Source organism: Oncorhynchus gorbuscha, linkage group LG22 (assembly GCF_021184085.1).
Source record: "Oncorhynchus gorbuscha isolate QuinsamMale2020 ecotype Even-year linkage group LG22, OgorEven_v1.0, whole genome shotgun sequence".
NCBI classification, from domain to species: Eukaryota; Metazoa; Chordata; class Actinopteri; order Salmoniformes; family Salmonidae; genus Oncorhynchus; species Oncorhynchus gorbuscha.
Genome location: NC_060194.1, coordinates 19,114,141 through 19,129,926, shown reverse-complemented (window position 1 = coordinate 19,129,926; position 15,786 = coordinate 19,114,141). Strand labels below are relative to the sequence as shown.

The following is a 15,786-nucleotide window of genomic DNA, read 5'->3' as shown; positions in this document are numbered from 1 at the left end:
CATGTACATTTGATTTATTCACTAGAGACTCCACTTGATAACACTGTGGTGTAACAGGCGACAGCAGATGCTTGTAAATCCATACATTTCCGCTCACTGCTGAGTCAATACATTATTCGTCACTGTGGATGTCACAACACAGTAGTACAGAGCAGAGTATTTCATTTCGGCAGAGGAGATCTCCAGATCAACACAGGTATTTTCTTTTTTCAGTTTAACAGTGAGGTGAGAGTATGGCGGTTTAGCTCTCAATACAGTCCTAGAGGCATGAAGGATGAAGAGGAGGAATTGGGGAATTGATCCTGGATACTGTTTTTACCACAGTACACTGTGTGCTGAGGGGTAGTTGCAGGAAAGTTGAACATTACCACCCTCCTCTCCATACACTTCATGTTGGTTTGGCTGATGGTCTGTTGAACACTGACACTTACACATGTGAAGAGGTGTTGGATAAATCACAAGATGTATTTGAAATGAGGAAAGATCTTGGTATTTACTCTAAAATCCAATAATACAGATAAACTATACATTAGCCTAAAAAATTTAGTTAATTGAATTACAAGAATACAGTTATTTACTAATATGTCGGTACACAAAGGAAAATAATTGTGTTGCTGGAGATTTTTTTTTAACCTACTGTAGTTAGCCACACCCCTGCCCTAAAATATGAATAAGAGGAGTTTATCATGAGCTGTCAGGTTTTTGTACAGTGTTTCTCAATTTCCTATCACTGTGGGCTGCAAGGCGCAATAGTACAAAGCAGAGTCTGTTACATCAGCAGAGGAGATCTCCAGATCCACACGGGTTCTCTCCTTATTCAGTTTAATAGACAGATGTGGGTATGGAGGAGTAGCGTTCACTATAGAGGGGATTGAGGAGACTGTAGTGAGGAGAAGGAATTTGGGAGCTGATCTGGGATACTGACGATACCATTGGAGGTTGTATGGTGAACCAGAGTAGTTGCAAGACAGTGTAACAAAGTCTCCTTTGTCACCATACATTATCTTTGCTGTAGGTTGAATTTCATCCTGGTAACTGACACCTGAAAAAGAGATTGAATCTCAGTACTTGTACTCATTTTTAATTTAGGTATATGAACAAATCAATCTCCACCATCATTATTTTCTAACATGTCGAACTGCAGCTCACTATCAGTGTTACTATTTCACTTTGAACCTTGTTTAATTAAACAGTGGCTATAATGAACATTGAGAAAACTCACCAACAAGTGCAGAAATGAATAAAAGTGGATAGAGGAACATGATGGTTGAAGTTCAGCAGCTCTCTCAGCAACACTGACGTACCACTCCTCTGTGACAGACTAAATGATATCCCCATGTGGTCTGCTTAGTTTAGCTCCTCCTCTTGAATAGATAGCAGTTTTTGAACAGTGTTGGCAGATTTCCTGTGACTTTGGGATCCAGGGCACAGTGGTACAGATCAGAGTCGGACAGATGCAACCTCTGGATCGTCAAAGGGACTGATTGTGTCTTGGCGTTTAGACTTGCAATGAATCTCTCCTTGAACCCTGCAGCATTGTCTCCAGATCCAATAGAATAACTTCTCAGCATATATTTAGGGTATTCATTTGCTTCTTGTTTGTACCAATAGAGATATTGAATATTATTAGCTCCAGTGGTGGTATATTGACAACTCTGTGTCTCCAATCCTCCTTCTGTAACAATCACACTTCCTGGTTGCTGTTGGACATGGTCTGCTGTGCACTCTGGAAGACAAAAAAGTATAAAGTGAGTGACAATCATATACAAAGCAACTGGGGAGTTTTCCCTACCTAGATTTACATACTAAAATAGCCACTGTATGTACAGTTTGAACAGGATCATTTGTGTCTCCTCTCTATGACATAAAACCCATTCAATGATGGCTCTTAATGAGGTGTGGTGGTGGTGAGGAAGGTTTGGTTTAATAAATCACTATAAAGATGGAATAAATTTTATTTATATGAGAGAATGTTTAGAATGTTTAGTCATTTGAAAATATTCTGATTTTCATTACATATTCATTTCATTTCTGAATGTAAAGTCTGGTCACTGGCAGTTGAACGTGCAAATTACTTTCCTATTAAAAGAAGGGAATATAATGGATGGAAGTTATTAAGAGCTATTTCAGACTCAGGTTCTAGGGTTCTCAGATACAGGTTGTCTGTGTTTGTATAGTGAGGATCAGTTTTTGTATTGTGTTTCTGAGGTTTCCTGTCACTGTGGGCCTCAGAGCACAGTAGTAAAGAGCAGAGTCTGTCTCTTCAGCAGAGGAGATCTCCAGATCCACACGGGTCTTCTCTTTGTTCAGTTTACCAGAGAAGCGAGAGTCAAGAGAATCAGCTCTCTTTACAGTCCCAGTGTAGTGCGGGACGAGCAGAAGGTATTGGGGAGCTGATCCTGGAGACTGTTTATACCATAGTAGACTGTCTGCTGAGGAGTAGTTGCAGGAAAGAAGAACATTACTACCCACTTCTGCATACACTTCATGTTGGTCTGGCTCTATAGTCTGCTCATAGGTGTCACCTGCAAATGGGAAGAGACGAACATTGAGTCATTAAAAAAAATAAACACCTATTGTTGTAATTTTCTAAACAGAAAACACGACACTACTTTGAAAGCCATAACTTACCTATTACTGAGAACATAATAAATGACCAGATGAACAACATGGCTGGGGTTGGAAGTCAAACTGACTAATAGCACAACATCTGGCTTCATCGGGCTTCATCTGCAAGGTTTTCAGTTGATCATTTCTGCTTAGTTTTCATACAAGCTCCGCCCCAATGTACAGTTGCAATAAAGCTTCTCAATCTCTCCTCTCCTCTCATTTGTCCTCTCTTTTGTGATACTGCATCTCTCTTTGCATGTTGTATGAATCACATATGAAAGGTTTGTATACAGTGTTTCTCAGATTCCTGTCACTAAGGGCTGTAGGGCGTCTGTCACTTCAGCAGAGGAGATATCCAGGTCCACATGGGTCTCTCAGATTAATTAACAGACTGTTGATGGTCTTCAGGTTTAGCTCTAAATACAGAGGCCTTTGAGGAGACTGTAGCTTAGAGTAGTCGGCCGGTTCGCCCAGGTGCGATGCCGGGTGGCGTCCCAAGAGGGAGGGGTACTGTCACTATTGCTCCCACTCTTCCCTTCCCCTGGCGCTTGAGGGCGCCAGATTACCCTACATCACGCACTCCTGCCATCCATCACGCACTCCTGCCATCCATCACGCACTCCTGCCATCCATCACGCACTCCTGCCATCCATCACGCACTCCTGCCTTCCCTCGTCACTCTCATCAGCGCTATTGGACTCACCTGGATTCATTTATCTCCTGTTCATTTCTTCCCCTATATTTGTATGTTCCCTTGCTCTGTTCCCTGCTGCTGCATTGATTGTTTTTTTGTCTTTGTATCTGTATCTGTTTCTGACGCTGTTCCTGTCTCGTCTGTCAGTTGTTTATGAAATGTTCACTCCCCGTACCTGCTTCGTCCCTCCAGCGTCATTCCGTGTGTTATTTCAAACAAAGCAAAGCCAAAACACTGCTATGACTTTGAAATGATAAGTAGGCATATACAATGTTGTTCCTCCTCTTTACATAGGTCCTTTAACACACCCACCAGGTTTCCTGTCAAATAGAAAGACCTTGAGATGCACCATCTCCTGTCAGTTAAGTTATGAACGTATAGAATGTGGTCAGGTTAGGTTGTTGTACTGCACTTGTAGGTTTCCTTTCACTATGGGCGTCAGGACACAGTAGTGCATAGCAGAATCTTCCTTTTTCTCAGAGGAGATGTCCAGATCCACACGGTTCTTCTCATTATTTAGTTTGACTGACAGTCGAGGATCCAGACCTGGAGCCCGTGATGGAGACCCGACACCATGCAGGATAAGCAGGAAATACTGAGGAGCTGATCCAGGGTTCTGGAGATACCATTGAAGAGAGACTGCAGATGAGTAGGTGCATGAAAGTGTAATATTACTACCTGCTGGAGCACACACCTCCTCTCTGATTGGTTCAATGGTCTGACCATTACTGTCACCTGCAAGAGATGCAACATGTTATTCTTCGATTATTACTCTATTATAGATCTATTTTCAAAACATCAACACTTAGTTTAGATTCAACATAACACCAATAATAGTAGATTACTTACATGCAACTACTAAAAGCAAAATAAATGTGGGGATTGACATTGTAGCTGAAACTGGAAGTTAAAATGATAACACACAGCACAGCAATGTTTGTGTATACAAAAAAAGTGTATCTTCTCAAACCTTTGAAGCCCCATCCCAAAATGCAGAGAGTTGTCAGATGAGCTGAAGTAACAACATACTTCTTGTTGCTGCTTGATACCTCTTTCACATCCTCAAAATGCAGGGCAACACTGAAATATGATTACCTTCGTCTCCCTCTACTGGATATTAGATAAAACTGTGTTATTTATCTCCATTTATTTTCTTGATTTTAGGGCACCAGAGTTGGCAGAAGGACCTGACCTGTCTACTGTGATGTCATAGTGGGAAACATTACTTGAAGGGCATATCTGTAAGATAATTAATCTATTCAACATGAGGCAATTCATTCATTCACAGGTCTTTTTGTTTTCATCTTTGTATCTAGAATCTACAGTATACATCTGCAACATATTCAGAATACCGAATGAGTTTCTGTCACTTTTTCATTTGTTAAAACATTTTATTATTGTTTATTGAAAATATTTCACTGTACATTTCCAGCCTACATGTATATTCTTTGTCTACTGAAGGCAACCCAAAAATGAAAATGTTTATCTTTATCAGTGTTTTCAGTTTAGAATTTTGTACAGTGTGTCTGGGTTTCCTGTCACTGTGGGCCTCAGGGCACAGTAGTACAGAGCAGAATCTGTCACTTCAGCAGAGGAGATTTCCAGATCCATGTTTGTTTTAGCTCTATAGTCTGCTCATAGGTGTCACCTGCATTTTTGAAGAAATTAAGATTGAGTCATTTTTTTATTGAAATAAACATGTATTTTCGTTCCAGTACTCTGCTGCCTGTGACTGGAACGAATTGCAAAGATCGCTGAAGTTGGAGACTTTTATCTCCCTCACCAACTTCAAACATCAGCTATCTGAGCAGCTAACCGTTCGCTGCAGCTGTACATAGTCCATTGGTAAATAGCCCACCCATTTTCACCTACCTCATCCCCACAGTTTTTATTTATTTACTTTTCTGCTCTTTTGCACACCAATATCTGTACCTGTACATGACCATCTGATCATTTATCACTCCAGTGTTAATCTGCAATATTGTAATTATTCGCCTACCTCCTCATGCCTTTTGCACACATTGTATATAGACTCCCCTTTTTTTCTCTACTGTGTTATTGACTTGTTAATTGTTTACTCCATGTGTAACTCTGTGTTGTCTGTTCACACTGCTATGCTTTATCTTGGCCAGGTCGCAGTTGCAAATGAGAACCTGTTCTCAACTAGCCTACCTGGTTAAATAAAGGTGAAAAAGTAAAAAATAAAAATAATAATTTTCTAAACAGAAAACATGACACTACTTTAAAAGCCATAACTTACCTATTACTGAGAACATAATAAATGACCAGATGAACAACATGGCTGGGGTTGGAAGTCAAACTGACTAATAGCACAACAGAAGCTGAATACTCCAAACTAACTCCATCTGCAAGGTTTTCAGTTGATAATTTCTGTTTAGTTCACCTACAAACTCCACCCCAAAGTACAGTTGCTATAAAGATTCTCAATATCTCCTCTCCTCACCTCTCCTGGCCTCTCCTTCCCTCCCCTCTACTCTCCTCTCATTTGTCCTCTTTTCAGTGATACTGCATCTCTCATTCCCTCCACTGGGTGGTGTTGGAGGTAGATTCTCTCCATTTAATTGTGTGAGATACATTTGAAAGGTTTTTGTACCATGTTTCTGGGTTTTCTGTCGCTGTGGCCGTCAGTGCACAGTAGTATAGAGCAGAGTCTGTCACTTCAGCAGAGGGGATCCAGACGGTTTCGCTCTTAATTCAGATTTACAGACTGTCGAATGTCTTGTGGATCACCTCTCACCTTATATGGATTATATACTATATAAAGGAACTGGACACCTAATCCAGGGTACTGTCTGTACCACAGCAGACTATCTGATTTTACTGTATAGTTACAGGAGATCTTAACTCTGCTACCCTCTAAATAATTCTCCTCAGGACTGGTTGGAGTAATATCATCCTCTAAGGTATCACCTGTAAAGGAGAAGAAAATAAGCATGAGACTTAACATGAAAACCTCTTAACATGTAAAGCAGCCCAATAAGTACCAATGAAACAATGCCAGACAGTGTGGAAATGACGTTACATAAAACCTTACTTACCAACCAAGACTGAAAACAGTAAGATTGTGAGACAGGAAATGCAGCTACAGCCCCGGGTTTAACTCAACTGTCTGATATGCAGTGTATTGTGATATGTGATATACAGTGTAAATGTGATATGTGATATGCAGTGTACAGGGGTTCCTCCTTTAAAAGTTGTGAGCTTGCACCGCGAGACTTAGAGGTACCCAGCATCACGGCTTCATTGCTTCAGACCACCACAAGGGGTAGTTAGAGCACTCATTATGCATTTGGGTCCCAAGGTCTTTATTTGACCAATCATATCAAGTGGTTCCAATGATGAATTTGACGCGGGCCACCCGTCCCTAGTGACTTTCGTCAGCAAAGATGGCTGACAAAACATAACTGTGAAGCAAATGTATGTAGTTAGAATGTCATAATGAATCAAGCAAAACGTTAGAATTGAGAGGAATATGTTAGTTAATGTAGAGACGAACGATTGTGCATATTTTTTGTCATAAAGTTAATTGACAAAAATCGCTATTTAGCAAGTTTTTTTATGCACTATCCAATACCAGGTGAATCAAAATCATTCATTATAGCAAGCAGGGAGCAGGTTTTCGAACCCTCAACATTCTAGCCTGAAGTCCAGCACGCTATGGACTGTACCCAAATGTATTAATTGGGGTTGGGGCCAATTGTGGCTAAAAGCACTTTATACATTGGAATCTTTAACATTTGGAAAGGGGAAAAAGTAAAATTACTAGTTTTTCACAAGCGTAGCAGGATGGGCTATTTTCTGAACAATAGACTTTTCAACCTTTTCTAAATAATTGTCTAATAGCTGAGCTAGGTGTGAACACACCCACCCCTCCCCAACTTGAGCTAGGTGTGAACCCCCTCCCTCCTCCCCACCTTGCAACAAATCATTTTCAGGACTATCTGGAATAAACAGCGGAGATGCACAACAGGTTTCTAATTAGAGGCTATTCTCCACAACGTGTGGATGAAGCTCTTAACCTTTTATGAATAGGGGGCAGCATTTTCACTTTGGATGAATTGCGTGCCCATAGTGAACTGCCTCCTACTCTGTCCTAGATGCTAATATATGCATATTATTATTACTATTGGATAAAAAAACACTCTGAAGTTTCTAAAACTGTTTGAATTATGCCTGAGGAAAACAGAACTCATAGGGCAGGCAAACTTCCAAACAGGAAGTGGAAATTCTGCAGCTGGTTGATTTTCAACTCATCGCCTATTCACATCCAAATAAGATATGGATCTGTTCGTACTTCCTACGCCTTCCACTAGACGTCAACAGTCAGTAGAACGTGGAATGAAGCCTCTAGTGTGATTTGGGACCGGATGGGAGAGGAATGAGTCACTGGTCTGGCAGAATGCCAGTTCCTGGTTATGCGCAGTAGTCATTATATCGCCAGCGTCCCATTAATCTGTAGACAAAAACTAATGCTCCGGTTGGAACGTTATTGGAAATATATGAAAATAACATCTTGAAGATTGATTCTCTACTTAGTTTGACCAGTTTATTTGACCTGGAATATAACTTTTTAAAGTTTTGGTCCGAGTTCGCCTGGACCAACCCCATAGAAAACATCACTGCTTTCGAGGAGATCTGCATTGAGGAATGGGCCAAAATACCAGCAACAGTGTGTGAAAACCTTGTGAAGACTTACAGAAAATGTTTGACCTCTGTCATTGCCAACAAAGGGTATATAACAAAGTATTGAGATGCAGTTTTGTTATTGACCAAATACTTATTTTCCACCATAATTTGCAAATAAATTCCTTAAAAATCCTACAATGTGATTTTCTGGATTTTTTTTTCAAATTTTGTCTGTCATAGTTGAAGTGTACCTATGATGAAAATGACAGGCCTCTCTCATCTTTTTAAGTGGGAGAACTTGCAAAATTGGTGTGTAACATGATGTCATATGAGTGTTATCTGATGAGGATTTACAGACGTGTTTAAACTTATTATGGCTGAAATCCCGTTAATGGGATCGATTTGACAACAGCCAGTGAAAGTGCAGGGCGCCAAATTCAAACAGAAATCTCACAATTAAAACTCCTCAAACATACAAGGATTATACACCATTTTAAATATAAACTTGTTGTTAATCTCAGCACAGTGTCCAAATTCAAAAAGGTTTACGACGAAAGCATACCATGCAATTATCTTAGGTCAGTGGCTAGTCACAGAAAAACAGCCATAGATAGTCACAAAAGCAGAATTAGAGATAAAATTAATCACTAACCTTTGATGATCATCATCAGATGGCACTCATAGGACTTCATTTTACACAATACATGTATGTTTTGTTCAAAACAGTTCATATTTACATCCCAAAATCTCAGTTTACATTGGCGCGTTATGTTCAGTAATGTTTTGCTTCCAAAACAAACGGTGATTTACAGGGAGCCACAGAGAGCCAGAAATACTCATCCTAAATGTTGATGAAAATACAAGTGTTATACATGGAATTAAAAATATACTTCTCCTTAACCTTTTGAGTGTAGGGGGCAGTATTTTCGTTTTTGGCTAAAAAACGTACCCATTTGAAACTGCCTATTTCTCAGCCCCAGAAACTAGAATATGCATATAATTGTTAGATTAGGATAGAAAACACTCTAAAGTTTCCAAAACTGTAAAAATATCGTCTGTGAGTATAACAGGACTATTTTGAAACCTCTCTGTTCCTATGCATGCCTATCCTCCATTTCAAGGGATATCAACCAGATTTCTTTTTATATGGCTTCCCTAAGGTGTCAACAGTCTTTAGACATAGTTTCAGGCTTTTATTTTTAAAAATTAGAGTGAAAGATCACATTGCGTAAGTGCATGGGTGGGGGCTCTCAGAGTGAGTTTTGCGCTACAGAGTAAAGCGGCCATTGTTCCTCCCGGTCCTTTTGAAAAACCTACATACCCAGTTGATATATTTTCAAATAGATATTTTAAAAATAACCTGAGGGTTGATTATAAAAAAGGTTTGACATGTTTCTGTGGACATTATGGATATTATTTGGAACTTTTGTCTGCGTTGTCGTGACCACTCTTTCCTGTGGATTTCGGAGATATTTTGGGTATAAAAATAATCTTTATGGAACAAAAGGAAACATTTTTTGTGTAACTGCGGGTCTCGTGAGTGAAAACATCCGAAGATCATCAAAATTAAACTATTAATTTAATTGCTTTTCTAATTTTCGTGACCAAGCTTCCTGATGCTCAGTGTACATGATGTTATGCTATGCTATCGATAAATGTACACAAAAGCTTGGATTGCTTTCGCTGTAAAGCATAAGAGACGACAGGTGGATTATCAAAAGGCTAAACTGTGTTTTGCAATATTGCACTTGTGATATCATGAATATGAATATTTTTTAGTAATATTATTTGACTGTTGCGCTATGCTATTCAGTGGTTGCTGACGAAAATGATCCCGTAACGGGATGGTAGCGCCAAGAAGTTAAGCATCGAATACATTGCAAATTGAGGGATTTTCACAACAGTAGCCGGGCTATAAAAAGTCTATTGTCCTGCCAATAAAAATAATTTGCATGTTGGACTAAATATATTATTGTAACAACAAAGTCACAAATAATTTGTATCAGAGTAAACCTAAGATATGCATAGTAGATTTGGATTAACAGAACTCATATGGTGGGTAAAAACAATTACTTTTAGAGTATATTTATTTATTTTAGGCAAGTCAGTTAAGAACAAATTCTTATTTCAGTGAAACTGCCTGTTCAGGGGCAGAGTGACAGATTTGTACCATGTCAGCTCAGGGATTTGAACTTGCAACCTTCCGGTTACTAGTCCAACACTCTAACCATTATTATGCCCCTACACGAGTAAGATACAGTGTAAAATTGCACTTCCTAATCCTTCCACTAGATGTCAACATTCTTTAGAACCTTGTTCCAGTCTTCTAAGGTGAAGGCGGAGCTGCATTCCAGTCCGGTTGGAATATTATTGAAGATTTATGATAAAAATATCCTAAAGATTGATTCTATACATCATTTGACATGTTTCTACGAACTGTAATGGAACTGTTTTGACTTTTCGTCTGGACTAAGTGCCTGCACCTTGTGAATTTAGATTTGTGAACTAAGCGTGTGAACAAAATGGAGGTATTTGGACATAAATTATGGACTTTATCGAACAAATCAAACATTTATTGTGGAACTGGGATTCCTGGGAGTGCATTCCGATGAAGATCATCAAAGGTAAGTGAATAAGTGAATATTTATAATGCTATTTCTGACTTCTGTTGACTACAAAACATGGTGGGTATTTGTATGGCTTGTTTTGGTGGCTGAGCGCTGTACATACATTTTGTTTAGGTCAGGGTGTGACTAGGGTGGGTACTCTAGTTTTTTGTATGTCTAGCGTTTTGTAGGTCTAGGGGTTTATGTATTTCTATATTGGCCTGATATGGTTCCCAATCAGAGACAGCTGTTCGTTGTCTCTGATTGGGGATCATATTTAGGCAGCCCTGTTTCCCACTTTCTGGTGTGCGATCTTGTCTATGTGTAGTTGCCTGTTCAGCACTAGTTTGTATAGCTTCATGTTTTGTTTTGTTATTTTTTGGGTTTATTCGGTGTTCATTCTGTTAATAAAAAGAATGTACGCATACCACGCTGCGCCTTGGTCCGATCATTATAAAGAATGTGCCGCACAGCGGTAGCATTAACTTCTTATGGCTGGGAGGCACTATTGAGTAGCTTGGAGGAATAAGTTGCCCAAAGTGAACGGCCTGCTCCTCAGTCTCAGTTGCTAATATATGCATATTATTATTAGTATTGGATAGAAAAACACTAACGGTTCTAAAACTGTTTGAATGATGTCTGTGAGTATAACAGAACTCATATGGCAGTCAAAATCCTGATGCGAAATCAAAACAGGAAGTGAGACATCTGAGCTTTGTATGTATACACCAGAGTCCCCAATGAAATCCCCTTGACGCTTATTCCCCATGGTAACCACTTGCGTTCCATTGCTCATGAAGACAAGAAGGAATACTCCGGTTGGAACTTTATTGAAGCTAATGATTGATTCTGTACTTAGTTTAAAATGTTTCTTCGACCTGTAATTTTTGAAGTTTTTGTCCGATGTAACGCTTACCAGAATGAGCGTTTGGATATGTATAGCAATGCGCTAACAAAACAAGGTATTTGCACATAAATAACGGACATTATCAAACAAAACAAACATGTATTGTGGACCTGGGATTCCTGGAGTGCATTCTGATGTAGATCATCAAAGGTAATGGAATATTTATCATGTAATTTCTTGTTTATGTTGACGTCAATATGGCAGCTAATTCTGACAATTTTTTCTGAGCACCGTCTCAGATTATTGCAAATAATGAAATCAAATAATTGCAAATAATGAAATCAGACACAGCAGTTGCATTAAGGAGAGGTATATCTATAATTCCATGTGTATAACTTGTATTATCATCTACATTTATGATGAGTATTTCTGTTGAATGATGTGGCTATGTAAAATCACTGGATGTTTTTGGAACTTGTGAATGTAACTCGCCTATGTAAACTCATATTTTGATAAATATGAACCTTATCAAACAAAACATACATGTATTGTGTAACATGAAGTCAATCTAGTGTCATCTGATGAAGATTTTCAAAGGTTAGTGATTAATTTTATGTCTATTTCTGTTTTTTTCTGGTTCACTGGCTGTTGTCATATCGCTCCCGTTAACGGGATTGCAGGCACAAGAGGTTAACCTCTTAAGTCGACCCTCTACTTTTTTGAACATTCTGTTAAAAATCGCGCAACATTTCAGCGCCCTGCTACTCTGCCAGGAATATAGTATATGCATATGATTAGTATGTGTGGATAGAAAACACTCAGACGTTTATAAAATTGGTTAAATCACGGCTGTCACTATAACAGAACGTGCGTTTCATCGAAAAGCGCAGGAAAATCTGATCACTGAAAATTGGAAAATATATCAATGCGCCACTTGCATGTATTGTCTATGGGAAAGCAAATTACCTGGAGCTGAGATTGCAATTCCTACAGCTTCCACACGATGTCAACAGTCTTGTCATTTGCCTAGGCTTTGTTTCTTGGTCAAACGAAGAAGAGACAGCCCATTTCTTCAGGTCTCCGACCGGATATTTACATTTACATTTACATTACATTTAAGTCATTTAGCAGACGCTCTTATCCAGAGCGACTTACAAATTGGTGCATTCACCTTATGACATCCAATGGAACAACCACTTTACAATAGTGCATCTAAATATTTTAAGGGGGAGGGGGTGAGAAGGATTACTTTATCCTATCCTAGGTATTCCTTAAAGAGGTGGGGTTTCAGGTGTCTCCGGAAGGTGGTGATTGACTCCGCTGTCCTGGCGTCGTGAGGGAGTTTGTTCCACCATTGGGGAGCCAGAGCAGCGAACAGTTTTGACTGAGCTGAGCGGGAACTGTACTTCCTCAGTGGTAGGGAGGCGAGCAGGCCAGAGGTGGATGAACGCAGTGCCCTTATTTGGGTGTAGGGCCTGATCAGAGCCTGGAGGTACTGAGGTGCCGTTCCCCTCACAGCTCCGTAGGCAAGCACCATGGTCTTGTAGCGGATGCGAGCTTCAACTGGAAGCCAGTGGAGAGAGCGGAGGAGCGGGGTGACGTGAGAAAACTTGGGAAGGTTGAACACTAGACGGGCTGCGGCGTTCTGGATGAGTTGTAGGGGTTTAATGGCACAGGCAGGAGCCCAGCCAACAGCGAGTTGCAGTAATCCAGACGGGAGATGACAAGTGCCTGGATTAGGACCTGCGCCGCTTCCTGTGTGAGGCAGGGTCGTACTCTGCGGATGTTGTAGAGCATGAACCTACAGGAACGGGCCACCGCCTTGATGTTAGTTGAGAACGACAGTTTGTTGTCCAGGATCACGCCAAGGTTCTTAGCGCTCTGGGAGGAGGACACAATGGAGTTGTCAACCGTGATGGCGAGATCATGGAACGGGCAGTCCTTCCCCGGGAGGAAGAGCAGCTCCGTCTTGCCGAAGTTCAGCTTGAGGTGGTGATCCGTCATCCACACTGATATGTCTGCCAGACATGCAGAGATGCGATTCGCCACCCGGTCATCAGAAGGGGGAAAGGAGAAGATTAATTGTGTGTCGTCTGCATAGCAATGATAGGAGAGACCATGTGAGGTTATGACAGAGCCAAGTGACTTGGTGTATAGCGAGAATAGGAGAGGGCCTAGAACAGAGCCCTGGGGACACCAGTGGTGAGAGCGCGTGGTGAGGAGACAGATTCTCGCCACGCCACCTGGTAGGAGCGACCTGTCAGGTAGGACGCAATCCAAGCGTGGGCCGCGCCGGAGATGCCCAACTCGGAGAGGGTGGAGAGGAGGATCTGATGGTTCACAGTATCGAAGGCAGCCGATAGGTCTAGAAGGATGAGAGCAGAGGAGAGAGAGTTAGCTTTAGCGGTGCGGAGCGCCTCCGTGATACAGAGAAGAGCAGTCTCAGTTGAATGACTAGTCTTGAAACCTGACTGATTTGGATCAAGAAGGTCATTCTGAGAGAGATAGCGGGAGAGCTGGCCAAGGACGGCACGTTCAAGAGTTTTGGAGAGAAAAGAAAGAAGGGATACTGGTCTGTAGTTGTTGACATCGGAGGGATCGAGTGTAGGTTTTTTCAGAAGGGGTGCAACTCTCGCTCTCTTGAAGACGGAAGGGACGTAGCCAGCGGTCAGGGATAAGTTGATGAGCGAGGTGAGGTAAGGGAGAAGGTCTCCGGAAATGGTCTGGAGAAGAGAGGAGGGGATAGGGTCGAGCGGGCAGGTTGTTGGGCGGCCGGCCGTCACAAGACGCGAGATTTCATCTGGAGAGAGAGGGGAGAAAGAGGTCAGAGCACAGGGTAGGGCAGTGTGAGCAGAACCAGCGGTGTTGTTTGACTTAGCAAACGAGGATCGGATGTCGTCGATCTTTTGGTTGAGATTTACCCGGACATTATTTCCAGACGTACCCCTATAGAATATACATCGCCTCGTGATCAATTTGATCACTTATTAACGTTTACTAATACCTAAAGTTGCATTACAAAAGTATTTCGAAGTGTTTTGTGAAAGTTTATCGTCGACTTTTTTAATTTAAAAAAATGACGTTACGTTATAAAACGCTGTTTTTTTGTTGATCACACAGTCTTCATAGATCGATATCTAGGCTATATATGGACCGATTTAATCGGAAAAAAAGACCCAATAGTGATTATGGGACATCTAGGAGTGCCAACAAAGAAGATGGTCAAAGGTAATGAATGTTTTATATTTTATTTGTGCGTTTTGTGTAGCGCCGACTATGCTAATTATTTTGTTTACGTCCCCTGTGGGTCTTTTGGGGTGTTACATGCTATCAGATAATAGCTTCTCATGCTTTCCGAAAAGCATTTTAAAAATCTGACTCGTTGCCTGGATTCACAACGAGTGTAGCTTTAATTCAATACCCTGCATGTGTATTTTAATGAACGTTTGAGTTTTAACTAGTACTATTAGCATTTAGCGTAGCGCATTTGCATTTCCAGATGTCTAGATGGGACGCCTGCGTGTCAGGTAGGAGCAAGAGGTTAAGGATCATAATGAATTACTATGGGAATAATTATCACTGATTTACAGAAATATTAGAACAAAGTTGTCTGATGAAGGCAACCAATTTAGAATCCTTCAATCCTGTAGCCTACTCTCGACCATCATGTTGTACATCGCCATATTTTCCATTCCATCCTAATGGAAAAGGGTTAGGGTTTCGTTTTTTGTTTTTCTCTGAATAGAAACCATAATATTAATCAAATGAATTAAGACAAGTTTCTTAAAATCAATCTCATATACTAAGTGATTACAAAAAAGGATTTCAAATTCTCTGGTAATGCCAATACGGACGGAATACGATCAAATGCTTCTCAAAGATGCCCCCTGGTGGCCAAACTAGCAATAACTTGCAGTAACATAAAAAATGGAATTAAATGACATGCCACAGAATGCTGCGGCATCAGGCAAGGTGTGCTGCCGTATGACATAACTTTTAAAGGAGGAACCACTGTACTGTGATATGTGATATTGAGTGATATGTGATATGTGATACCAAAATGATCCCGCTAACGGGATGGGTGCATCAAGAAGTTAACCAACAATGCACCAATGCAGTTTTAAGAAAATAACCCCTAAAAAGTAAGAGATAAGTGTTAGATAAGAAAAACAAGTATTTAAAGAGCAGTGGTAAAGAACAATAGCTGGCTCTTCATTTGAATTTCTAGTCTAAAAGGTTGGGGAGGTCATACAGTGGATCGACTTTGGAATATAGGTATAAAACAAATACAAGATGACTTGATAAAATATAGAATTTGGACTTTACTACCAAACACAACGAATAATACATTCATCAATGGCAAAAAAATGAAGTGTCTGTCC

The 15,786-nt window shown here is 40.5% G+C and overlaps 1 protein-coding gene and 1 gene segment (V, D, J or C); both read right to left on the bottom strand.

Moving 5' to 3' along the window:
* Positions 1-2,148: 2,148 nt before the first annotated feature.
* On the bottom strand, positions 2,149-3,478 carry LOC124009097. The segment is given in 2 exon segments: positions 2,149-2,525; positions 3,314-3,478. Coding segments are annotated over 2 exon segments (387 nt in total).
* A 214-nt stretch (positions 3,479-3,692) lies between these two features.
* Positions 3,693-15,786, bottom strand: part of LOC124009095 — a 28,743-nt gene continuing 16,649 nt past the window's right edge. The window contains exon 4 of the mRNA XM_046320590.1: positions 3,693-3,920. Coding sequence (XP_046176546.1) covers positions 3,693-3,920 — 228 coding nt within the window. The remainder of the gene's footprint in view (positions 3,921-15,786) is intronic.